This window comes from Alosa sapidissima, chromosome 1, assembly GCF_018492685.1.
Source record: "Alosa sapidissima isolate fAloSap1 chromosome 1, fAloSap1.pri, whole genome shotgun sequence".
Classification (NCBI taxonomy): Eukaryota; Metazoa; Chordata; class Actinopteri; order Clupeiformes; family Clupeidae; genus Alosa; species Alosa sapidissima.
Window position 1 is genome coordinate 28,664,675 of NC_055957.1, and position 25,155 is coordinate 28,689,829.

The window sequence follows — 25,155 nt, forward strand, 5'->3', positions numbered from 1 at the left end:
ATGCTACATGTGTTGTGTGGATGGGACATATGTTACATGCTATATGTGCTGTGTGGAAGGGACATATGTTACATGCTATATGCTATGTGTGCTGTGTGGATGGGACATATGTTACATGCTATATGTGTTGTGTGGATGGAATAAATGTCACATGGTATATGTGCTGTCATGTGTTACATTGTATATGTGTTACATTGTATATGTGTTATGTGATTCTGTGGTCACATTCTTAGCTGTGGAACATGGAGTGATGTCTATTGATGTCCATCTATCTCCCTATCTATCTATCTATCTATCTATATATTTATCTATATATCTATCATATCTTTAACATCAGTGTGGAAGGCCATCAAATGTCCCCCAAACACATTTATTAATTTAAATCTTAACTTCAGAACCAGAAGAGATGATCCAAACTAATATGCAATTTCCATGTGTTGTGCTGTAGCCTATTTATACTCAGCCATATGAAATGCTGGTTGTTAATTTTTGAGGATGTGAATGTGTCAAGGGAGTTTCTCAAACCTCCAACCTTCATAACATAGCCTACTGCTTTATCCATAAAAGGATTCTCAGGAATCACAGTGCAGTTGACTTGTGATAAATATTAACATACCTCCTCCAGTCAAAACATCAGTAGAAAAGCAATTAATAGGCTTTCACACATTCCCAAGAGAGAACGAACCAAGCACACGGCAAAACACACAAGTCAAATGTTCAAAGTTGCAGAGCATGCGCCTCTCAGTGCTGCCCACTAGCCGTGGAAAGGTGTTCAAAGGCATGTCTGGCTCAAACATATTGGTTTTGTGTTTCTCGATATTTGTACCCCATTATCATTAGCAGTAGGTCAGCACCACCATCAATGGCAAAAACGAAACGATGTTTAAAAACAAGTCTTCTGTGTTCAGCTGGAAGAGACCTCATTTTATGCAGAATGACTGAATTGTATCGAAACATGATAGGCCTAATGTCCATCACTAAATTGATGTCTGATCTTCCAACACGAGTAGGCTATTTGTGATTTAGCCACGGTTGCAGAATGGGAAAAATTATTATTTCATAGAGAAATTCAGTGCGGGCGCTATATTTAAACCTAGGCAATAAAACTTACTCCAGCTTCTTCTCGGCGTTTTTGAGCAAGTCGGGAATGAGCGTGCTGAAAAGTGGGTGTCGCTGTGCATCGAGACTCGCGCTGATGCAGCGAGCACTTTTAAACACATAAACGCTACGGTTGTCAGTGCGGGAAGTCGAAAGGTGTACACCGCGGTATTGACTGTCAGCGACTTGGACTGGACGGATCCATTCCATTTAGGCTACATGCTGCAAAGATACCAGTAGCCTATTAGTCTGTCTGAATTTCTACTTTACTTGTGTGGTCCTCTGGCCGCGTTTCGTTTGTATGGGGACAGTGCAAGACGAAGCGTTTCAGCACCCACTGCGAATTGAACAGGGAAATGGTAACATATGAACCACATTGGAAGGAACATGGTTGAGAGGACCAGTAAATTTTTGTTCATTGTTGTCGGATCTGTTCTCTTCATGCTGATTTTATATCAGTACGTGGCGCCGGGGATGATGAACTTCGGGTCTCCCCACGGTTACATCGTTGAAGACGATGCGGATATCTTCCCGACTCCCGATCCACATTATGTGAAGAAGTACTATTTTCCAGTTAGAGACTTGGAACGCACGGTGGATTTCGACATCAAAGGGGACGATGTTATTGTGTTTCTTCACATACAGAAAACCGGGGGTACCACTTTCGGGAGGCACCTGGTTCAAAATGTGAGGCTAGAGGTGCCGTGCGATTGCAGACCCGGACAGAAAAAGTGTACCTGCTATCGCCCAAACAGAAAAGAGACCTGGCTGTTTTCACGATTTTCTACCGGTTGGAGTTGTGGTTTACATGCAGACTGGACCGAGCTCATCAATTGCGTACCAACAGTGCTTAATAAAAAGGAGAACAAATTGAAAAACTTAAGGTATGAATATTGACCCCAATTCTTTCCAGCTAAAGTTGTTTGAAAAGTTATTAACCATATATTAAGGTCTCACATTATTAGTCACCTAACCTGCGAAATCCCAGTGTATTATAACTCCGAAGTTCTCTGGCCTGATCTAGGGTGATTATTATTCAGAAAAGATAAAGCTGCGAAGTTCCTTAAGTAATGGCAATTAATTACGCTGCAATCGATGTCCGAGTCTCACTTCTGTCTCAGAATTAGAAGGCCCTGGTAAATATTCAGATTAACGATGTACATAATCATGAAAGAGATGTGCGCTATAATTTAAACTAATTAGCAGACTTGTTGATATGAATGCATTCATGGCGTGTTTGCAATGTTCATTAGTTACTGAGTTTGCAGCTATCATGTTGATGGGGTGCATATACCACTGCATTTCTAAGCACTCAAGTGTCACTGCATGCATCAGGACTGCGCTGTTACAAGCTACATGGTGATTAATCAGATGTTACTTTGATGTAGATCTATTGTGGCAAATTCGTGTGTTGGTTTGGTAAAGTCCTTATTATGTCTTTAAATGGTGACACATGCCATGTTACGCGTCTTTCCCTACATGGGAAGTGGAAAATTACAGTGTGGCGAGGGAAGAGACCTTGTAAACATTGAAGTAATGCCTACTAAATAAGCAGTTGAGTCGCTAGACTTTCTCACCTCCACCTGGCTTTGATACTTGGGCTAGAATTTTGCAGGTATGCCTCTAACAAAGTTGAAAAAAAAAAAAAAAATCCTGATACGTTGCTGATATTCCTGCGAAAAAGGGCACATGGATACATTCATAATTAATGGTTTGACTGTTTCAAATGTATTGTCATATAGACTCTAATTGCATGCATTTATATTGAACACATATACGGTTCTGGTTCATTGAAATTTGTTAAGCGTTGTGTATCCAAAACTATTACGCTACTACTTAGCTGCCTGCGTAAAGGTGGTTACATTACGCAGGTTAAACACCAGATAACAAGATGCGGATACCAACCACTGAAAGAGGTCCATCTTGTAGCCTACTCGGCAGACGAGCTATCCAGGGTACTGCGCTGCCCATCAATTCCCCTCCACGGCTGGGAAGGAGGAGAGGCAAAGGCACGAGACCACAGGCTACGCATCGTTGAAACCGTGGCGATTAGCACATTTATCTCCGACTCCTCTGCCATCAGTGGTCGCGGGGCTGTTCTTTGTTTGACATTCCTACACATGTTTGGCAGCAATTTTAGTTTTTCTCCTTTACCTGACACTCCAAATGTTATAGACAACGGCTATGCCGACCAGGATGTCGCCAAGAGTCTCCCAGATTTCGTGGCATGTGTTTTTAGAACTTTCGTCATAGATTTAGCTGTAGTTCTTAAATTGTGAATGATGATCCTGTTTTTTTCACATAGGCCACCTTAAAAAAAAAACAAAAAAAAAACCGCAAACCCACGCCTAAATAGAAAAAAAAAAAAGCTAGCGTCAGCGTTCGTAATTCGAAATAGTGTTATCTTCTCTCTGTCTTTACCGAATGAGCTGTTATTTTCAGCAAATAAAGAAAAACATATGGAAGGGGAGAGGTCTGATGACATGTCGTTAGATGTTGCTCCGTCATTTGTTGTTCAAAATTCCAATCTTCCATGTATTTAAAATCAGAGGTGTTCGGCTGTGGCGTTTTGATAAGAGTCAAAATAAGTATTGAGGGCCTTCCGCTTAACAGACATTTCTTGCTTCCACTGTGTTTTTTCAGAGCTCGGTGGAATAATTAATTCTTTTAACTCGGCAATGTTGCATGGAAGAGGGAGATTATGAAACTTCAGAGAGCAACCACACATTGAGTCAGAATCAGATCATGTTATTTAATTGGTAAAAAAACATTCAAAGGAGGAACGATTATTTCCCCACCAAGCTGTTCCTCTTTTTGAAGGAACTGATAGGACAATCTTTTTTCCTTTTTAATAAGTGCAAGCAAAGCATTTCCTATTCCTTTTTATGTGTAGCTGGGGGAGGATATTTGAGGCCTCTGTGAAGAATCCGCAGTTTTGGGGTAGCACGTTGGCTGTCACATGACTGTCTATCACAGTGTAAAACTATGGACATCCCATGTTCCTTTGGGTGTGAAACATTTGGGGGTTCGATGAAAGATTCACTGATGGACACTCCATCATCTGAATCAGACTATGAACCAGAATAAATGTTTGAGATTGTGATGGTAGGCTTAACATATTGCCCTAAACTGTTTTAATGAGGACTTTCACCTTGTCTCCTGATATGTTATGTGTGCCAAGCTCTTGGTGGCCTATATTCTGTGTGAATGGGTTTTGATGTTGCTCATATTATCATTTATACCTATTGAAGCTATGAATCTCCAGCAGATTTCTTGTTGAATCGTTTGTGTGAAACAAAGGCAGCAAGTGCTTTTCTACAACTGATGGTTTGAAGTCATTTACTTATTGTGAGTCAGACCACATTTTCCAGTTCATTTAACACACCACAATGGTCTCTGTGAAGCTGGAAACCTGTGTGAATGGCATGATATTTCTTGTTGTTGTTTAATTGGTTAATGAGTTGTGTAGTACCTCATAGGCATTACAAGTGCCATTTTCATTTGGTAAACCATCTGGTGTTGAAGCTGTGCCTCTCAACCATAGGACACACACACACACACACACACACACACACAGGATTCAAATTGTTGAAAGAAGACGTTGAGGATTCTCGTAGGATTCTCGTAGGAGAATATGTTTGCCGCTGCCACTACAACCGGCTGTCATTATCCACCAATTGCAGGTCTTTGTCTGTGTCGCAGTGTAGCCCTCGGCCTTGTGCGGCGGTGCTCTTGTGGAGGTGTGACCTGTGCCCAAGAAATCCACTCATGGCCTGTTCAGCTGCTGTTGAGTGGTGGGGAGCACATGCAGCTCACTTGGTGTTGATACCTGTGGTGAGGTTAGAGAATGGGCTGTGCCATTACCTGCTCTTATTCCATGAAATCATTATAGGATTTACCCTCCCCAATGTGTGATGGTGGATGATGAAGTGCAATTGGAAATAACAACTGCAGAATGTTCCAGAATTGTTATTTTACTCTAACTGCTTGGACTGTCTTCGTTGGTGATTAGTGATTTCTCTCTGGCACGTGTAGCAGAACAGTAGCAATGTTGTTATATTAAAGCCATGAAGATGTCTATATCCAGACCTAGCCTACGGGGGGATTTAATGAGGAAATGCGATATGTGTGTCATATGCGGTGTGTATGTGTGGGATGGCGTGGGAGAGGTTGGTGTGGCTCTGTGTCCTCAGGGTCCTGTTGTACTCCAGCCTGTGCTGCTGAAGCGTGATTCATAATCCGAGTGTCCCCTAAAAGGAGTCGTTATCTGAAATTTAATTAAAAAGAAGTTTGATTTGATCTTTTACTGAGTGATATTTTTAATTTCATCCTGTATGAAGAATGAACTCCATTCCTTTACATTTCACTCCCTCTTAGGCACTTATCTCACTTTTCTCAACCCCCCCCCCCCTTATTCTCTCTTCCTCCATTTTTGTGTGACTTACGTCCTTCTCTGCCCACCCTTTCTCTCTCTTTATTCATGCATGTCACTCTTTCCTCCATCTCCCTTTCTCTCTCTCTCTCTCTCTCTCTCTCTCTCTCTCTATCTCTATCTATCCCTCTCAACCCCTCTTACTTTCTCCTTTTCCCCTCCCTCTGGCGGTGTAGCTCTAATCAAACAGCCAAGGTAATTTTCCACACTCTGGCTTTATGGATATGGGCTGCACAGTACACCCCGAGCGTGACCAGAACATTAGAGGAAATGTATTTTCATGGAAGATTTGCCGCAATTTTCAAAATGGCTCCTTCGCCTAATGGGCAACTGCTTTCTATATAATGACTAAGTTCTCATATTTATACATGGGAAGAAAAGGGGAGGTGGGCTTTAAAAGGGGGACCGCAGCTAAAATGACAGGGGGGTGTCTAACAGGTAAAATTCAATTAGCCTAGCTGTCAGATAGGTGGTGTTCTTCTAAATTAAGCTAATTTTTTGTGTGGTCTTGAGGGGATTGGCTTGATGAAATGCAGTGCAGTCAATGGGAGGGTGTTATGAAGAGTCATGGCTTGCGTGGAATTCCTATCAAAAGATGCCTGCGAGGAGGCTCCGTGGAAGACCTTTGGTGAGAGGAGAGGAGCGCAGCAGAGAAGAGAGCTGAGAAGCAGAAAGGAGAGGTGGCCTTAATTGAGGTGAATTATGGAGGATGTCTCCACGGGCTGCTACTGCCCTCCAGGCAATAAAAGGTCATCCTCTTCACATTGAAGGGCCAACTCCCATCGACTGAATTTGCCGCTTGTGTGCTTTTCTCCTTCCTTCCCTGCCTCTCTCTCTCTCTCTTCCTCCCTGTCTTTTCTCTCCCTCCCTCACTTTCTCTCTCTCTTCCTCCCTCTCTCTTTCTCTCCCTCCCTCACTTTCTCTCTCTCTCTCTTCCTCCCGCTCTCTTTCTCTCCCTCCCTCACTTTCTCTCTCTCTCTCTTCCTCCCTCTCTCTTTCTCTCCCTGCCTCACTTTCTCTCTCTCTTTCTCTCCCTCCCTCACTTTCTCTCTCTCTTCCTCCCACTCTCTTTCGCTCCCTCCCTCACTCTCTTGTGTAGCGTTGTTCAGAGGGCAGCCACAGCTGTGTGCCATAGCTCACCGCTTATTTATTAAATTCATTATTTGAGTCTGTATATTATGGCCTAGCATAGCAGCAGCATAGCATAGCAGCAGCAGCAGCAGCAGCAGCAGCAGCACACAACGCTAGGCAGCCAGCATCGGATGTCTTGACATGTCAGGCGTTTTATTCCCTCTCGCTGTGTGTCCACCCCAGTGCTCTTGATGTGGGTGGAGGCCAGTGTGTCCAGAGGGCGTGCGGTCTGCACTCAGGCTGCTGGTCTGTGTTGTCGTGATGGCCAGAGAAGCCTGTCAGGGCATTAAATATGTGTATGTCTGGCAGAGGACAGCGGCACAGCGGAATCTGGTTTATGTCCAGATAGGCATGTTATATTGCCCTTTGCTCTCACGCTGCACTTTACATCTTTCTACTGGCAGACCAAACACACTTTGTGTTGCTAGCATTTTGAAGAAGTGATCTGTAATTGAAAAGAGACAATGACAGTAACTGTGTGCGTGTGTGTGAGTGTGCGTGTCCGTGTGTGTGTGTGTACTCATGTGTCATTGATTGAGGGAGGTAGTATGTGGGTATGAGGTGCCTCCCTCATTAAGGCGGAGTGACTTTGGGCAGAATGGTTTGGAGTGTATGTGTATGTGTGTAACTACGCCTTCTCCTAAGCAGGCTGGCCCCAATGTGTTAATCCCATCAGATCAGCGCGGATTAAATACCGTCGGCCCCAAAGCCAGTTACGTGGCCATGCAGATCCCAAGACAGCATGCATGGAGGAATCTGTGTGTCAAACTCAAGTGACTCTCGAAAAAATCTCTTTTGGACAGACTCTCTCTCTCTGTCTCTCTCTCTCTCTCTCTCTCTCTCTCTCTCTCATTCATTTGATTGATTGATTTGATGTAGTTGTAGTTGTAGTCTTTTGTCTATGGGCAGTATCTTTCCATCTTGAGCATATGGGATAAAGTTCACTCTTTTTATGTTGTTTTTCCTAACCTGTGGAATGTGCACAGCAACAACACATTGATCAGAGCCAATGTCACCCTCACAACCTGACCTTACAACAAGTCACTAATGATGAGTGTCATGTCAAAATGAATAGATGTAAAAGTACCACACATGCGCCCATGTTCCACTCTATCACTGTGTCTGTGAGGTGGGGTGGTATTTCTCTAAGGGATGGAGTGAACTCTTGGTCACCTGCCTGGTGGTGGTCGTGATGAGGAGCTGTTGATGGAGCTGACAGGCCTGTAGGCATCCTGATAATAGAGTTCACGCAGGGGTCACAGCGTTATGGTGCAACCACATCTGTGCCAGGGTCAGGTTAACCGCTATAGCGCCTTCACTGGCCCGACCACATGGTTAAACACTTCCTGCATCCATACGCTCACTCACTCCATAGGTCCTCTGGAAGTCCAACACCATATGAACAGTTATGTGCTAATATGTCTGTTCTAGGATCAGTCAAGTCACTTGGCCAACTTTCTTCGTAGGCCCACCAGTATGTTTAACCAGGTGATTCAACATCACATTGAAGTGCACACACACACACACACACACACACACACACACACACACACACACACACACACACACACACACACACACACACACACACACACACCTGCCCTCAGCCATCTTGTCTTTTCTGCCGACGCTGTTGCTGTTGCAGAGAGAGAGAGAGAGAGAGAGAGAGAGAGAGAGAGAGAGAGAGAGAGAGATATGTCCTTGAACTGGTCTTGAGGACAGTGTAGCGTGAACGAGTGCTCTAATGCTTGTACTCTGTCTGTAATGGCTCTTTAATAAACAAAGAACTGACTACATCCCCACACACACACACACACACACACATCACCACCACCACCATCACTTCCCCGGCCTGCTGCTTTGCATAAGTGAGTGCTGTTGCTCAGGCCTGGAACACTCACTGATTCTCTCACTCTGCTGAGTCTCTCTCCTCAGAGCTGGGCAGAGCCCCACCTGTCATTCGCTTTTTACTATCTGCTTGTTTCCTTTTCTGTATATTTAGAATCTTGGATTTTCAATTTTATTTGCCTATTTTACATTAATTTTATTTTGCTTGTTTACTTACTTAAATATGTATTTATGTATTTATCTATGACAGCTTGTTGCATCTAATTTTAAATGGTCTTGAAACCAATCGTCTCTGAGCTACAGGCTTATATCGAAATGGATGGTTTGCCACTGATGTTTTGCCTCCCCATAATCAGTTGTGCTGTACGTGGTTGTTAATAAATCTATCAAGTCTAAGTGCTGAGTGCAAGAGATCCGATTAACTGGTTACAAAACAATTAGTTCTGACAGCCGGGTGTGTTTCTGTGTCGATTTGATTGTTCCACTAGCCACAAAAAATATTGCTTTGAGGTCCTCAGTGGATGTTGTTGATTGAAAAGAGCTTGTCCTATATGCGAAATCACCCATTGAAATTCGGGGTGAGAAGTCTGATAGTCTGTCCAAATTAATTTCCCTGTGCGGAGGATAAATTGTAGTGCGATGACTGATTAGCAAACATTTTTATTATTCATAATTAGGGCTTGCACGCTCTCTGTGAATTGGATTATTGCCGCGTCATAATTGGCTCTGGCCAATGCATCACACATCTGAATCACAGGTCTGTTATTTCTTCCTGTTCTGTTTCGTCTCTCTTCAATTTGATATGTTTGTATTGGCAGCAGGATGACTCTGAATCAGTCGTCTTCTTTTTTTAGTTTTGCTAGGTGTCTTCGACTGTATGTTGGCTACATTGACCAGTACCTTTCTGAAGAGAGGCTCAACTTGTTTGAAACCACTGTAAGTGTTAATGAGCAGCGGTGTTGGACTGAGACTTTGACCAGTTCTGGCCCTGTTCTGTCGTGAGTCAGGCCCAGAGCCTTCTCCGTGTCCACTGGCACCGTGGCTCTTAAGCATGAAACTGGATCTTCAGCAGGCGTCCAAGAAGGCAAGCAGGGACGTTATTTTTAAATAATTATTCTCTGGCTTAACTCCGAGGAAATATAATTAACATTGGCTATTGTCCAAAGCACTGTATAGACAGACAGGCTGAGCCTTGACAAGCCCCGACTTGCTGGGTGGATTGAGTGGAAAGGTTGCCCTTCGACAGTGCAATACTTTCTCTCTGTCTCTGTCTGTCTGTCTCTCTCTCTCTCTCTCTCTCTCTTTCTCTCTCTCTCTCTCTCTCTCTCTCTCTCTCTCTTTCTGTCAAGAGCGGCCTGTTCACCCCATAGGCGGCTCTACTGAAGTCGTTTGGAGGAGAGGCCATTTGTTTGACCTTATTAATTGCTTTTATGAAGGTAATTTCATTGGAAGGCGAAGCCACAAGGGACCTCCATATTATTGACCTACTGATCCAGCGCCGTTTTATGGCTTGCGTTTGGAGTTGTGTAATTACTACATCTGGGATTAACACAGCCACATCAGTAAGTGAGTACTGCTGATGATGTTGTCATAAAGTCTCGGTGCGTTCCATCGATGGACAGACAAACACATGCAACACGATACACATTTAGAAAATATTTTGAATAGCACTGGGTGTCAAATGTAGAGAAATGTTGTTTCTGTGATGCCTAACTATTCAAAATGCTGTTTTTGAATGGGTGAACCATTCATGTGTCACTGTTAGTTTATTGAGTTTATTGGTGTGTGTGTGTGTGTGTGTGTGTGTGTGTGTGTGTCTGTATGTGTGTGTATATATGTGTATATGTTTGTGCGCGTGTGTGTGTGAGAGAGAGAGTCTGTGTGTGTGTGTGTGTGTGTGTGTGTATATGTTTGTGCGCGCGTGTGTGTGTGAGAGAGTCTGTGTGTGTGTGTGTGTGTGTGTGTGTGTTTGAGGAAAGTTTGTTGTCCTCACTTGAATATTAAAACTGATATATCTCCCAGAGAAGTGTCCAGGATGCTGGTGCTCTGCTCTCACATAGCATCCCCACCACCCGCCACCCGAGCCTTTGTCTCCTGCCTCCTGCCCCCATGGCCTGCTGCCTGTCTCCTGGAGAGAGCGGTGATGTGGGGAATAAAAGTTATTTGTGGGGCCCTGCATTCAGCCGCGTAATGTCTCCGTATTATGAGGCTTTTTCTGCTGATGCGGCCCTGCTGTCAGCTCCCAGCATCCAGGTCGCTCTGTGCCATGCTGTCTGAGAGAGGGAGGGAGTCGGTGCAGGAGGAGGAGGAGGGGGGGGGGGGGGGTATGGAGCCAGAGATTTATAGCCTCTGCAGGAGAGGGAGAGGCTGAAAAAGCGAGGGAATGTTTGTGAGCTAGTTGGAGCCAGTGGAGAAGAGAGGAGCCGGTGTTTTTTTGAAAGCAGGGTGGAAGAGGGAATAGAGGTTCCTGGATGAAAGGAATTAAACGTGTACATCTACACCCCCATCCCGATGCTATCCACCCCTCCCCTAGTCACGCTTTGATGAGGTTTTTTCTTCCTTCATACACGTTTCTCCCTTTCTATATATCCTTGCTCTCTCACCAGACCCCTCTTTCTTTTTCAATTACTTCTGCCTTTCTCTCTCTCTTGCTCTCTCTCTCTCTCCCTCTGTCTTGTCTGTTTGGCTTCTAATCTCATCACTTTGGTCTGTCGAAGAAATGGCCCCTGGGAGTTACCCAGAATGCTCTACTGTCTGTCAGCTTGCCTCACTAACACCTTACCGGTGCTGCATCTGAGAGTGAGAGTGAGCGTGAGAGTGAAACTGAGAGTGAGTGAGAGAGAGAGAGGGAGTGAGAGAGAGATCGAAGATTGTGAATGAAAGAGAATAGAGAGATGAAAAAGAAGGTATGGGTGGGGCTGAGAATGAAAGGGAGAGAGAGAGAGGGAGAGGGGAGGGAGAGGAGAGAGTGATCCTTCCCTAACTACGACTCATCCTCCCCTGCTGAGTTTCTGTGTCCCGCTCAACAAGGGACAGCCGTGGAAAATTCCTAGAGTGTGTGTGTGTGTGTGTGTGTGTGTGTGTGTGTGTGTGTGTGTGTTTTGTTTGTCTGTGGGTCTCACGCAGGCAAATAATCTCCACTCACTTACCCAGGACTGACTCACTCAGTGCTTCCTTTATGGGTAAAAGTTCATATTAATATTTGTGCAGTTTATCTATGTACTTTTCCTAACCAGTTGTTTAAAGTTCATAAATCATTTGAATGTTTATCTGGTCAAACTTGTAAGTTCAAGAGACCATGATTTGGTATGTTTTGCTAATAAATCACCCCAAATATTTCTCCTGGGTAATAAATAGTGTTGGAGGAAGATTAATGTGCCACTTGGTAATGGTTTTTAATAAAGTCAACATGAGGGGTTTCCTGTGGTTGCTGCACACACTCTAGCCATGTTTATATTGGGTTGGTAACAGAGAACTGAAACTGCTCCTCTATCTCAGCACCCTATTATCGCATGATATGCGTGTCTCTCTCTCTCTCTCCTCTCTCTCTGTCTCTCTGTCTCTCTCTCTCTCTCTCTCTCTCTCTCTCTCTGTGTGCATGTGTGTTGTCTGTGTATTTAGAATGCTTGCATGCATACATATTTTGTGTGTGTGTGTGTGTGTGTGCGTGTGTGTGTGTGTGTGTGCTGACAGACCTTGTAAGAATGCGTGTCTGTGTGTAAGTTTGTAATGTGTGTTTGCGCATATGTACCTGCTTTGAGTGGTATGTGTGTGTGTGTGTGTGTGTGTGTGTGTGTGTGTGTGTGTGTGTGTGTGTGTGTGTGTGTGTGTATGGTGGGCGGTTGGGGGGCAGAAAAGTTTGTTCTTGGAGGAGCCCAGTGTGGTCACCAATCACCCAGTGCTGATGGAGTATGGCAGGGCTTTCTGCACCAATGAACAAAAGCCTGCAGGGAGTCATCTCTCCTTTCTCTCTCCCTCTCGCTCCCTCTCTCTCTCTCTCTCTCTCTCTCTCGACTTGTTTCTGCTGTGCTAAAATAGTGAATCCCAATGGAGAGAGAAGAGTAAAATGAGATGCGGACACAATGGGGAAGAGAAAAAACAGAGAGCAACTCGCCACAATTTAGAGGAGAGAAACAGAGGGAAGAATAGGGAAGGTGAAGAATTGAGGTGTGTGTGTCTGTGTCTGTCTGTGTGTCTGTGTGTGTGTCTGTGTGTGTGTCTGTGTGTGTGTGTGTGTGGTTATTCTTTGGGTTTGTGTGTGGTCTGACAAACACTTGGCACCTTCATCCGCAGTGAAAGGGTGGAGAAAACAGGTAGTCCTCAGCTCCTGCGACAGCTCTGGTTTTTGCTGCTAAATTGCCACAGTGTGCATTCATCATCTCCCAAGTCAACAGTGTGACAACTGTGTCACTGTTTCAGATCAATGACACCGGCTCCCCCTGGACAGACTGCATGGTGTGTGTGTGTGTGTGTGTGTGTGTGTGTGTGTGTGTGTGTGTGTGTGTGTGTGTGTTTAGGCTTGTGTGTTTGTGTATATGTGAGTGTGTGTGTGTGTGTGTGTGTGTGTGTGGGTGCACGCACATGTCAACACTCAGTCGATCCAAATAACCACAGATATTTTGTGCCAAATAACCGCAGAGATTTTGTCTACATCTCCAGTTCATGTAGAAGTGTTAATAATATATGGTACGGTACACAAATAGGGCCTATCGCTGGAGTCAGACAGTGACCTGTGTGTGTGTGTGTGTGTGTGTGTGTGTCCTTGATTGAGGAGGTAGTGTGATGTGCATGCATTTGCCTGACCTGGGGCTTTGTGAATGACGCACTGTGACTTTGGCCAGATGGTGTGTGAGAGAGAGAGAGACCGAGTGTGTGTGTGTGTGTGTGTGTGTGTGTGTGTGTGTCTCAGAGTCTTCATATTGAGTTCTCTGCCGCAGTAAAGTAGCTTCTGATGAGTCTAACCACAGCAGCACCTCAGCAGTGTGTTTGGGCTCAACTTAAAACATGGCCTGGTGTGCTTGTGCAGAGCTCTGTCTCTGATTGCACACTCCGATAGGTCAAGATGTTTCTGCTTTTTATTTTCATACTTCCCTCAAGCTGAGAGTCCAGAGTTGAGCTGCGTGATGTGAAATAAGACCGATGGCGCTCTTCCTATCCAGTCTTTTTTCCCCATTGTTTTTGAGAACTGCTTTGTGTCTGGAAGGAGTCTCCAGCAGCCTCTTGTTTCTTCATGTCAATGGGAGTCAATGGGCTGGGATGGACTTGGAGCGGACGCTGTGCTGGGCTCCAGCGCTGCCGTGCTTTGTTTGTGTGTTTTGTTTGGCTCACCCTCGGCCGACCTGCTTCCTTCGTCTCCGGCTCCTCACGGCCTTCTCTAATGAATGCTGGCCCTCTGGTGGGAAGAGTCTGGTTTCCCCCCTCAACACCACCCAGCCCCCCCGGTCTGACACACACACACACACTCCAGATCCACAGATACAACGACACGAGGGGGCAGCCAGATTGCTAGGCCTGCTGTGCGTGTGATCCAGTCAGGTTAAATTAGATCACCCTGCACCATGGAGGCTCTGGTACTAGAGCCCCCTCTTCCCAAGCAGACTCTCTCTCTCTCTCTCTCTCTCTCTCTCTCTCTCTCTCTCTCTCTCAGAGCGCATGTGCGGAGTGAGTGCGTGGTAAGTGTGAGCGTGAATTGTTGCCGTCTGTGGCGCTCTACGATTTCTATCTTTTGTGTTTCTATTTATACGTGTTTTAGTGGTGGGTTTTTGTTGCTTATTAGTTGATAAAACATTACTGATCAATTGATTGCTCTAAATTTATCGGAGCCTGCACGCAGCTTCTCAGTTGGTTTTGGCGGTGTCTCCAAGAACATTACAATGGAGTTTGAGAACTTAACACGGCGTCATGTAGTCAAGGTAGTTTCTGACGCCAGTGTTGAAGTTTGCAGTTTCGCTATTGGGGAGATAGTGGGGTACGACGATATTAAGTCGGCCTCTCGAATGAATAATGGCATTGTTCTCTTTTTGAGTACTGTGGAAAAAGCAAACCAAATTGTTCGTCATGGTGTTGTGCTTGGTGGCGAGCTCGTCCCTGTGCACCTCCTTAGTTTGCCGTCGAAGAAAATACTGATTTCTAATGTGCCACCTTTTCTAAAAGATGAACTCCTGAGTCGTGAGCTTTCACGCTACGGAAAATTGCCCGATCAGGCAAATATCCCTTGGGTGTAAATCACCGCTGCTTAAGCATGTTGTCTCTTTCAGAAGACATGTGTACATGGTTCTAGACAAACGTGATACACTTGATTTGACTTTTAAATTTTAAATCGATGGCTGTGTCTATGCAGTTTTTGTAACGTCGGATACAGTCATGAGCTGTTTCGGTTGCGGTAGGATAGGTCATCGCATTGGCGTATGTCCCCATAAGGCTGAACATAACGAGGAGGGTGTTTGCGGTCCAGCCCGCTTCAGCTGAAACCAGTGTCGGTGTAATGATGGAGTCGGCTGTGTCTGACACGGTTGATGTTCCACCGGGAAATGTCGCCGTGCCTGAAAGTGAGCTTGCAGTGGTACAGAAAGCGATGGTTACTCCACTGATTCGAGCAGTGGTTCATACTCTTTTAACGAGAGCATGATTATAATTTATAGTGCTGAAGAAATCAGTAAGTTCTTGGCTAAAACTAAGGGGAAAAGGGGGGTTCAAATCCAGAATTATTTTAATGATACCACACAGTTCGTGAACGATGCTTGCTATCTTATGAGGGAAGGGGCTTTTGAGCAAAGGGAAGTTTACCGTCTGAAAAACATTGTTCACAAATTTAAAAACATTACTCATTCATGGTCACAAGACGGGTCAGTCTTTTGGCTGAATTCCACTATTTATTTTTTGGGGGTTGCATGAATTGTTGTTTATTTATTTATTCCCGGCGAGGTGCGGTGTCATGTGTAATGCACTGTCTCGCGTTGTCCCTGGTTTATGATGCTGTGATACTTTTTAAGGAAGTATTAAGTCTGGCCCGAACCCTGGCTAAGATCCAAAGTATCCTTATATGTAAGGCAAGAAGCCTGAGCCTTTCTCAACATGCTGTAATGAGTGCTGACATAAGCATTGCAACATGTCTCTATAGGAACATGCCAAAAATAAAGGCAGCATTTGGTTGAATGGTGAGAGGGGGGAGAGAAAGAGAAAATGCTGTTTTCAGCACAACATCCCTCATTTTTCTGGGACAGGAGCTGAATCAATGCTTGTCTGATGCACCCAAAAATGGCAGATGCCGCTGCAGGCAGACTTTCTGCACTGGGATCCTCTTAAAAGGTGCGGCGGGAAATGATCTCCCTCTGCCATCCCCCGGCTCTCTGCCCAACTGGAGACGCCGGCTACCATTTCCCTTTTAATGGTGTGTCCGGCCTGGGTAGGGGCGTACTGAGCGCGCTCAAGCCACCACCATGGTGCCTTGTGTCCTGATCCACACTTAAAATACAGAGTTGTGGTATTGCTGGGACAAAGAGGTGAAGGGAAGACGAGGAAGGACAAAAGTAAAGGAAGGGTGGCAGGAAGGAAGGAAGGATGGAGGGAGGGAAGAGAGGAAGGAAGGAAGGAGAGGAGCAGAGGACAGGGGAGGAGAGGTCACAGTCGGATGTGTGGGCGAGGGTGGACGTGGCAGTAAATATCCCCTCAGCGGAGCACAGCTCAGCGGGATTCAAGGATGAACCAGCTGCCGCTGCCGCCGCTGCTGCTGTGTGTGTGGACGTGAGCCTGAGGAGTTATGGTCATCAGCACACAGAGGGCCATTACTGGATATAATCACCCGTCACAAATGAGAGAGAAGGAGGGAGAGAGATGGAGAGGTGGGGAGAGATGGAGAGAGAGAAGAGTAAGAATATGATCTGCCGTCACAAATGAGAGAGAAGGAAGGAGGAGGATGAAGAGAGAGGGAGGGAGGAAGGGAGAGAAAGAGGGAGACACGGAGAGAGAGAAAAAGAACATGATCTGCCATAACAAATGAGAGCGAAGGAGGGAAAAAGAGGGGGGGGGGGGGGTGGAAGAGGGAGAGAGGTGGAGGGAGAGAGTGAAATAATTTGATCTGGCATCAAGAAAGAGAGAGGGGCAGGATAGGGCAAGGGAGAAAGACAGAGGGATGGAGAGATACAGAAGAAAGAGAAAATGAGAGAGGGAGAGAATGATACTCACTGAAAGACAAGACAAAGCTGTGGTATTAGGACACTAGTGAAGGGACTGAAATGTAGGTTGTAGGAAGAGAGGGTCAAGACTGTCTTTCTGTCTTTGCATCAGAAGGCTGTGTCCCTCTGCCCAAGGCAAGGGTGTGAGTGTGTGTGTGTGTGTGTGTGTGTGTGTGTGACTCCATTTTTTGGCTTCCTTCTTATTGTCTGTATTGATTATTTTTTCCCACTTTTTGTTTCATTCTCTCTGTGTTGTACTGCATGTTTCTTTATGACCTGTGCCATCTTTTGTGGAGGGAAACAGACCTGACAGAGGATGGTGTTCAGTTCCATGCAGTGTTGGTGGTCCGGAGGAGAACTGGATGACTTTCCATGTACTGTAGCTATCCTACTCAGGAAGAGAAGAGAGAGAGAGAGAGAGAGAGAGGGTGGTGGGTGGTGGGTAGGGACAGCAAGTGCCCTCGCCGGGGCAGAGACCCGTCCGGAATGGCCCTCTGTGAAGGGGGGGAATGTGAACCCTCTCCGGCGTCTGACAACCGTGTTAATTGAATTGTGGGAAAATGCTAATGGTGGGCCGTTGCTATGCGTGTGTGGGAAACGGCCGCGGCTCTGCTGCGCCACTGTAGTGCACTGGTCCTGGCGCTGGCACGGAGCGTGCATGCAAACGACCACATTGCTTCCCCGCGGACACACAAGTCCTCTCGACTCCTGTTCCGGATCTTTCCCCCCTCCGAGCTGACACACACAAATGGTCTCTGATCACATGCAGAGCAGAGCAGAGCAGACCACATGCAAAGACACAAACACACACACACACACACACACACACACACACACACACACACACCAACACACACACACACAACACACACATACACACCAACACACACACACACACACACACACACAATTCCAAACACATTACAAACACACACAGAGTTACAAACACATGCAAATAGTTATTCTATCCCTCTCAGAGGAGACCCATTGAATCAACACTGGGACTTGGAAAGTATGCATCCCTCACCCCCCACACAGACCATGTTGTCTGGGATACGAGTTCTATAAGTGATGCGTTTCCTTCCTGTCCTGTTTCTGTGTCTGTCTCAGATGGATGAGGCTCCTCAAGGCAGCCACTGACTCTGGATCAGCTTTTGTCCTGATATGCTGTAGATAGATAGAGCAGTCCAGATTTGTGTGTTAACTGCCAGTTCAAGTGATGCCAAAGCACAAATGACATTAAAATAACACATCAATTGTTGATACGGTGATGAGTGAAATATGAATACATGGTTGTTTTCAAAAAGGAAAGGTGTATATATATATCCCTATCTCTCCCTCTCTCTCTCTCACGTGCACACACACACACACACACACACACACACACACACACACACACACACACACACACACACACACACACACACACACACAACACCGTTGTTGCCATCTTAGACCCACATCATGGCAGTTTCCGAATTACCCCTGTATGCTGGAATGGATGAGGTCATACACTGGCACGGGCAGAAAGCTGGAGGCAGGGAACATTATTGCCACCCGGGCCGTTCTGATCTGGAGTCAGCTGTTCCGTGGATTGCTTCTGAAATCTCCAGACTTGAAGGGAGCTGCTTAGAGGGGCACTTTGGTGAACGTCAGCGCCAGATTAGAGGACTTGACTGTGTAAGTGGCTTCTCAAAAAATGAAAGAATTCAGACCTCGCAATCTCATCCAGGGTGGTGTTAAGTGTTTTGGAGAGTCTCTATCAGGGCAGCCGTGGCCTACTGGTTAGCACTTCGGACCTGTAACCGGAGGGTTGCCGGTTCGAACCCAGACCAGTAGGAAGCGGCTGAAGTGCCCTTGAGCAAGGCACCTAACCCCTCACTGCTCCCTGAGCGCCGCTGTTGATGCAGGCAGCTCACTTCGCCGGGATTAGTGTGTGCTTCACCTCACTGTGTGCTGTGTGTGTTTCACTAATTCACGCATTGGGATAAATGCAGAGACCAAATTTCCCTCACGGGATCAAAAGAGTATATATACTTATACTTATACTTATACTTATTCAGACCTGAAAACAACTGGGAGGTGTCTCCTTTTAGCTTTGGATTTGTACCTTAGCGAGAAACAAAAAGTTTGCCCATTGCTATCACTCAGTTCAGTGTTTGTGTGCAGGGGGGGGGGGGCTGCATGCCTTCAGGGGCCCATGGCTTGTGATCGATAAGGCAAGGTGTGTGTGCTTCCAAAGCTAACACGCAATCCCTCAGAGTTACTCAAGCACATCGTCTCTGTCTCTCTCTTTCTCTTTTTCCCTCTTTTTCTCTCTCCCACCCCCGCCCATCGCTCAAGGATTTTGTCAGGGCTATGCCCGAGGACACCGGTACTCACAGTGATGGGCAGCCTAGTCTCAGGTTTAGCATACCAACTCTGAAGCCCTCACTTTGTTTACTGTTCCTTATATCTGTTTTCTAACATGAAGGTCGAATCTTGTATAATACACACACACTCAGACACACACTCAAACACACACACACACACACACACACACACACACACACACACACACACACACACACACACACACACACACACACAAACACACATATTCTGCATTTTTATTCTCTTGTCTGTCGTTAGTGATTGCCCGGTGCAAGTTTCCTGAGGACAGAGGAAGTGATGCATCAGGAAGTTTTTTTTCGGGGGTGGGGGGATGCTGTAATCAGAGGCTGATCTGATCATCAGCAGTGATAACCACATGGATCAGGAACTCGTAAGGACATATGATCCCCCCCATCCCCCAACGGCTAAGGATAGTTATTTATTAATTAGCCAGATAACCTTAACTTGGGAGGAGGGAGGTCACCTAGAAATGTGCAGAGAGAGAGAGAGGGTAGCTGGGGGATGAGGGAGTTGGAGGTTGCTGGAGGGGAGATGTTAATACTCGGCCTCCTTTAGCTTTTAGTGCTTGAGTGTTTGTCTAGCTTTTCTCTCTCTTTGTCTCTCCTTTTTTTCTCATTCCTGCTCTCTCTTTCTGTCTCACGCAATTCTTATTTTCTTTCTTTGGCGTTCCCTCTCAGACTCTTTCCCTGAAGGTTTGTTGTTTTGAATGATGGAACACAAATGCAAATGCAGCTATCTCTCGCTCTCTCTTTTCTCTTTGTCTTCTGCGCTCTTCCTCACTCCCTCCCTCGTTCACTCAGCCATGCAAAGCTGGATGTGCGGCCCTGTTTCGTCTCCGTCTCCATCTCCCCTCCTAAAAGAAAAACAAGATGACAGCTTCCACCTGAAACCCGGCGGCCGTGGAAAGCGAGTCGATCACGGCAGCGGCGGCGGCGGCAGCGGTTCTTTCTCTTTCAGTTGGCGTTTGGGGACGGCGGTTTATTTTAGCGCGTCCGTGGGTGCTCGTGCGTCAAGAATGATTTTCAAATGACCTTTCTGAGGGGCCCTCTGGGAGAGAATGGCTCCTGAGTGAAAGAGTGTTGACCAAAAAGAGTGCCTCTTTTTATTTTCTTCTCTTCTCTCTCTCTCCCCCCTTCTTTTCTATATGACTCTTCCCCTCTCCCTTTCTTTCTTTCTTTCTCTGTCTGTCTATTTGTCTCTCTCTCTCTCTCTCTCTCTCTCTCTCTCTCTCTCTCTGTCTCTCTCCTTCTTTTCTCTTCCGTCATGCGCTGCTGGGCGTGTTCCAAACCCTTGACTTCAAAGAGGCCCCTAGCTCATCAGTCACTCAACAGGGGAGATTCCTTTCAGTGCCAGCGTATAAGAGGTTGCACGAGCGAAACGGGAGATGGCCGTGACTTGCGACCCCGCCAAGCCCCACCACCTCATTTGTTACTCCCTTATCTCTCCACTCACACACCCAAAGGACCGGATGCTACTATGCCGCCATTGCACGGCCTTTTTCATCCTCAAAAAGCGGCTCGATAAAATAGCCAGTATTCATTCTGAAAGGCCAGATGACACACATTTAAGCAGTAACTCCTCTCTTCTTTGTCCATCGTTCAGTATCCGTGTTTCTTGTTGGCTATTTGTATCTAACTGTGCTACAGACCACTATGTGTTGTTTATTTGGCCGAGTTCCATATGCCTACAATTAAAAGAGCATTGATAAAGTGAAAAGCCTAAACATATTCAGACACCTATTCACACACCCACACACTCACACAGATCCTATTTTATACATACACACACATAGAGACAAACCCAACGCATAAAGTTACTCAGGATAACTCGTGTGGGTGCCTGCATTGCTATTAAAATCTGAGATTTCATGTACTGGGTCAGTAAACAAGCTATGCTGGCAAGTTCATTGGTTTAGAAATTTTTCATGCCTGATTTTGTAAAAAATGTGAAAGCAATTCACCCAAATGAAAACAAAAACATAGTTAAAGGCTATTAAATTTTTTGGGCGAACCAAAATAACTCTTTATTTTTCTCTTGCTCACAACTTGCATAGATCTCTCTCTCACTCTCTCTTTTTCTCTCTCTTGCTCTTTCTCTACTCTACTTTCTCTCTCACTCTCTCTCTCACACACAGACACACACACACACACACACACACACACACACACACACAAGCACAGAGAGTTGTTGTCCCCCAGCCAAGAATCCTGTTGTGCAAATGGGAATGTCAATAGAATTTGCATGGCTCTCCTGCAGCAGATTGTATAACATAATTTTACTAGAGACCTCCATATGGTGTTTCACTCTGGCTAAGGCCCTGCTCTCTGATTGATGAGGTTTCACTAAAGGACTGATTGTTGTATTAATGCAATTAAAGCAGTCCAGTTGGACCCATCAAGGAAGTTTACACACTACACACTACACACTACACTACACTACACTACATACACACACACACACACACACACACACACACACACACACACACACACACACACACACACACACACACTACACACTACATACTACACACACACTACACACTACACACACACACACACACACAGTATCTTGCACATTTCTACTGGTTAGTCCTTCTTAAGACGTCATCCTTCATAGGCTGGTGCTCAACACAGATTTCATGAATCATTAACCGTGTTTAGCTCTGTGGCTTAGCACCAGCTATCGTAATGAAGTGGTCTTCAGCTGAGCTCTTTTATGACTGTGGAACATTGGAAGACTACTCATTGGGAAGGTTGATGCAGGAGCATTCAGCTATGCAGGCGATCATTTGCAGTTCAGTTTCTCATTTATCAGTCCGTAGACTTTACCACTTGCTTTGCCATGATGTAGCAAATTATGATTTACACAATCACATGTGCACACACACACACACACACACACACACACACACACACACACACACACACACACACACACACACAACCCTTCACCCTTCACCTTCAGTTCAGTGACTGACACCCCAGTGACTGATATAGTGTCTGAAGCATTACCAGCTAAGAACTGAGCAAACACAGGCATCCCCAAAACACACACATTAATGAGGCATCTCTCCCCCATGTGCCCCCCTCTATCACCCCACCCCCACATCTCCTTCTCTCACTCATCCCGCGTTTATCCTCCTTTTCTTCGACCTCACCCAAACGCCCACCCCACCCCCATCTTGACAAGAGAGACAAAGGGTGCAATGGCCTGTTCCTTCACCTAATCCCCAGGCCCACCTGGAGCCAAACCTACACTCTCCCCCCCCCCCCCAACACGAACTAACACAAACACACACTCCATCCTCCTGGGACTAAAGTCCCCCATTCCTGCCCCAACACAAAACAAAACAACACAACACCACACAGCCTTAAGCACTCCCACCCCCATAAAGTGGCTGACTCAGATAAGAAATGATGCCTGTAGGCTGCTGCATGCCCCTGCTTAATGCACACACATTCTCTTTCTTCTCACTATCTTTGTATGTGACACAAACACATTAATATATCTCTTCTCTCTCTCTCTCTTCTCTCTCTCCTCTCTCTCTCCTCTCTCTCTCCTCTCTCTCTCTCTTTCACTTATACACACTTACCCTTCAACATGGCATACCAGTGCTCACACTCCATGCCAAAAAAGAGCAGGGTGGGTTACTTCCCCAGCACACACACACTCACACTCAAACACAGCCAGTCTATTACGGTTCTGACTCTGCCCTGTAGAGTTCCTGTTCACTCCCACACACAGCTTGGCATGTCCAGGTGAGGCCCAGACTCCCTGACCGCACAGCCTGCTTGCCTCCACCACAGGGAGCTGGACTCTGTGTGTTGTTGGAGTTGTTTGATTGACCATTGATTGCGCTCACAGTGGTTCTCTGGTCGTGAACGTTGTTGGGCTGAGGGTAAAGATGAGTCCTTTAGCTATCAGCTTTTTCAAAAGAGGCAGACAGTCCACACACACACACACACACACACACACACACACTCCAGGTGGGGCAGGGAGCTCTTGCAGGCCCCAGAAGGACTGAAATATTTATACAAGCATCCTCTCCCTCACTTTGCGTTATCATCCGTGTCACTTACAGGAGGCTCCCATGCACCGCACGCGCTGTTGTCACACGCTTCCGCTCTCAATTAAAGTGGTCTCTGAGGGAGCCAAGACAAGAACATGGGAAGAGAGAGACTGTGACTCGATTGGGAGAGACCGAGAGAGGGAAAGACTGACAGAGGGGGAGAGAGAGAAAGAGAGAGAGAGAGAGAGACAGAGAGAGAAAAGTGAGCAAGACAGACAGAAATGGAACGACACTCACTCAGAGCGCTGTTACAATGCAGTATGCGTGTGCAATGTGTGTCAGAGATTGATGAAAGATTAAAATTAGAGTCGGAAGACTGGAGCCTGTTCTCTCACGAGTTCACTCAGATGTAGCAGAAGGGGTGGACGTGTCGGAGTTGTGTGTGTGTCTGTGTGCGTGCGTGCGTGCGTGCATGTGTGTGTTACCTTCTGTTTCAGAGTGTTATGAAAGTCTGCGTGGATTCTGGTAAAGAAACAGCAGGGTGACAACACTATTAACGGTCCATGAATTCTCTGGCCACTCAGTCTTACTTTATCTCTCCCTCCCTCCCTGCAGGCGTCTGCTTCTGTTGTCGGGTTCGGTTCCCTCTCTGTTGGGTTCTGGTTCTTTTGTCGGTGTGTGACAGCTTCGGTTCTCTCTGCTGCTCTTTTGATTTCCCTCTGCCCAGCGAAGCCCGGGTCATCTCCTGCAGATGCGGATTTAGACTAATGAAAAGATGACCCGCACCAGCGCTGTGCGCTCTCTCTCTGTTTCTCTCTCTCTCTTTCTCTCAGTGATCCATCCCCCCTAGAGCTACCCTTTCCCACAGCTGAAAGGACTGGCTTGTGAGGCAGACGGGGGTTATGCTGGAAACCCCAGTGTTCTCTAATAGAAAGTTTGAGAAATGCTCAGCTGCTTGGTTGCCGTGGAGATTCAACACACAAGGCCTCCTGCACTCTGGCTGTGCTCTTCTGTTGCCGTCTTGTTAGGTGAGGCGACACGAGGAATGTGCTCATAGTCCCTCTCTGAATATTTCATGGTGTGCATAACCCTTAGCTATAGGCTTTTTCAAAGCAATAAAATGCTAAAGCCTTCTTTTTTTTGTGAAGATTTGCGGTCATTCAAGAAATTTGAGCTTTTAAAATGTAAAGTTTTTAGATTGGATTGCCTTCGAAAGCCAGGCCAGCAACTTAATTAGATTTGGAGAACTGCCACAATTTATTGATTACTCTCTGCGGGAAATAATATTTCACCCTCTTGCCCTCTTAGTCTTTTCGCATCGCTCTCACATATACCACGTCGCTTCATCTTCTTTCTGTCTTTCTCTATGAAGCTCTCTCGTTTCTAACTGAAACAGCGGTGCATGACAAACTTTTCCTTCTTTTCGCAGGGAGACAAAAGACGTGCTGACAGGTGAAGCCCAGGTGTAAATGTGTTGGGAGTGATACTGCGGCTGTGTGTGTGTGTGTGTGTGTGTGTGTGTGTGTGTGTGTGTGTGTGGGAGGGGGGGGGGGGGGGTTCGGGCGGTGTCCTTCATCCCTTGCCTGCCGCACCTGTGCCTGTGTTTGTGCCAGTCTTTGACGCTCCATTGTCAGTGGCGTGTCTTAAGTCTCTTCACAGCATCTGCGGCTGAGTTTGCCTGCCTTTATCGCTCTGCTGCTGCCATTGTCCTGGCTTGTGTTCGGGGTCTTTTGCGGGCTACCTCCCCGACCGTCGCCACAATCGTGCTGTTTTGAATGTTCGGCAGGTGCCTGCCAGCATGATAAAACTTTCCTTTCATTTTCCTTTGGCATCCAAGTCTCTTCTGTGTTTGCCATTTGTGCTTTCATGCCTGGAGAACAACAACAAAAAAAAGCGCTCCACTGCATGGTTTTATTTTCCGGTTTCCTGGGTTGAACGTGGCACAAAAGGCATTCTCTCTCCGCAGAACGGGAGGATCAGGCAGCTCTCTCCTTTGTCCACAGCTCAAGTCGAGCTCTTCACTGTACAAGGGCGGGGTGGCAGGGCGGCCATTGATGGCTTTATTT

General features: G+C 46.2%; 1 protein-coding gene across 2 annotated transcripts in view; it reads left to right on the forward strand.

The window, feature by feature from the left end:
- The first annotated feature begins 1,163 nt into the window (after positions 1–1,163).
- hs6st1a (heparan sulfate 6-O-sulfotransferase 1a) overlaps positions 1,164–25,155 on the forward strand; it is a 111,385-nt gene continuing 87,393 nt past the window's right edge. For both annotated transcript variants that reach the window (XR_006033038.1, XM_042099373.1), the window contains exon 1: positions 1,164–1,982. Coding sequence is in view for 1 of the 2 variants with exons in the window: in XM_042099373.1 (XP_041955307.1) it covers positions 1,465–1,982 (518 nt within the window). In the remaining variant the exon portion in view is untranslated. The remainder of the gene's footprint in view (positions 1,983–25,155) is intronic.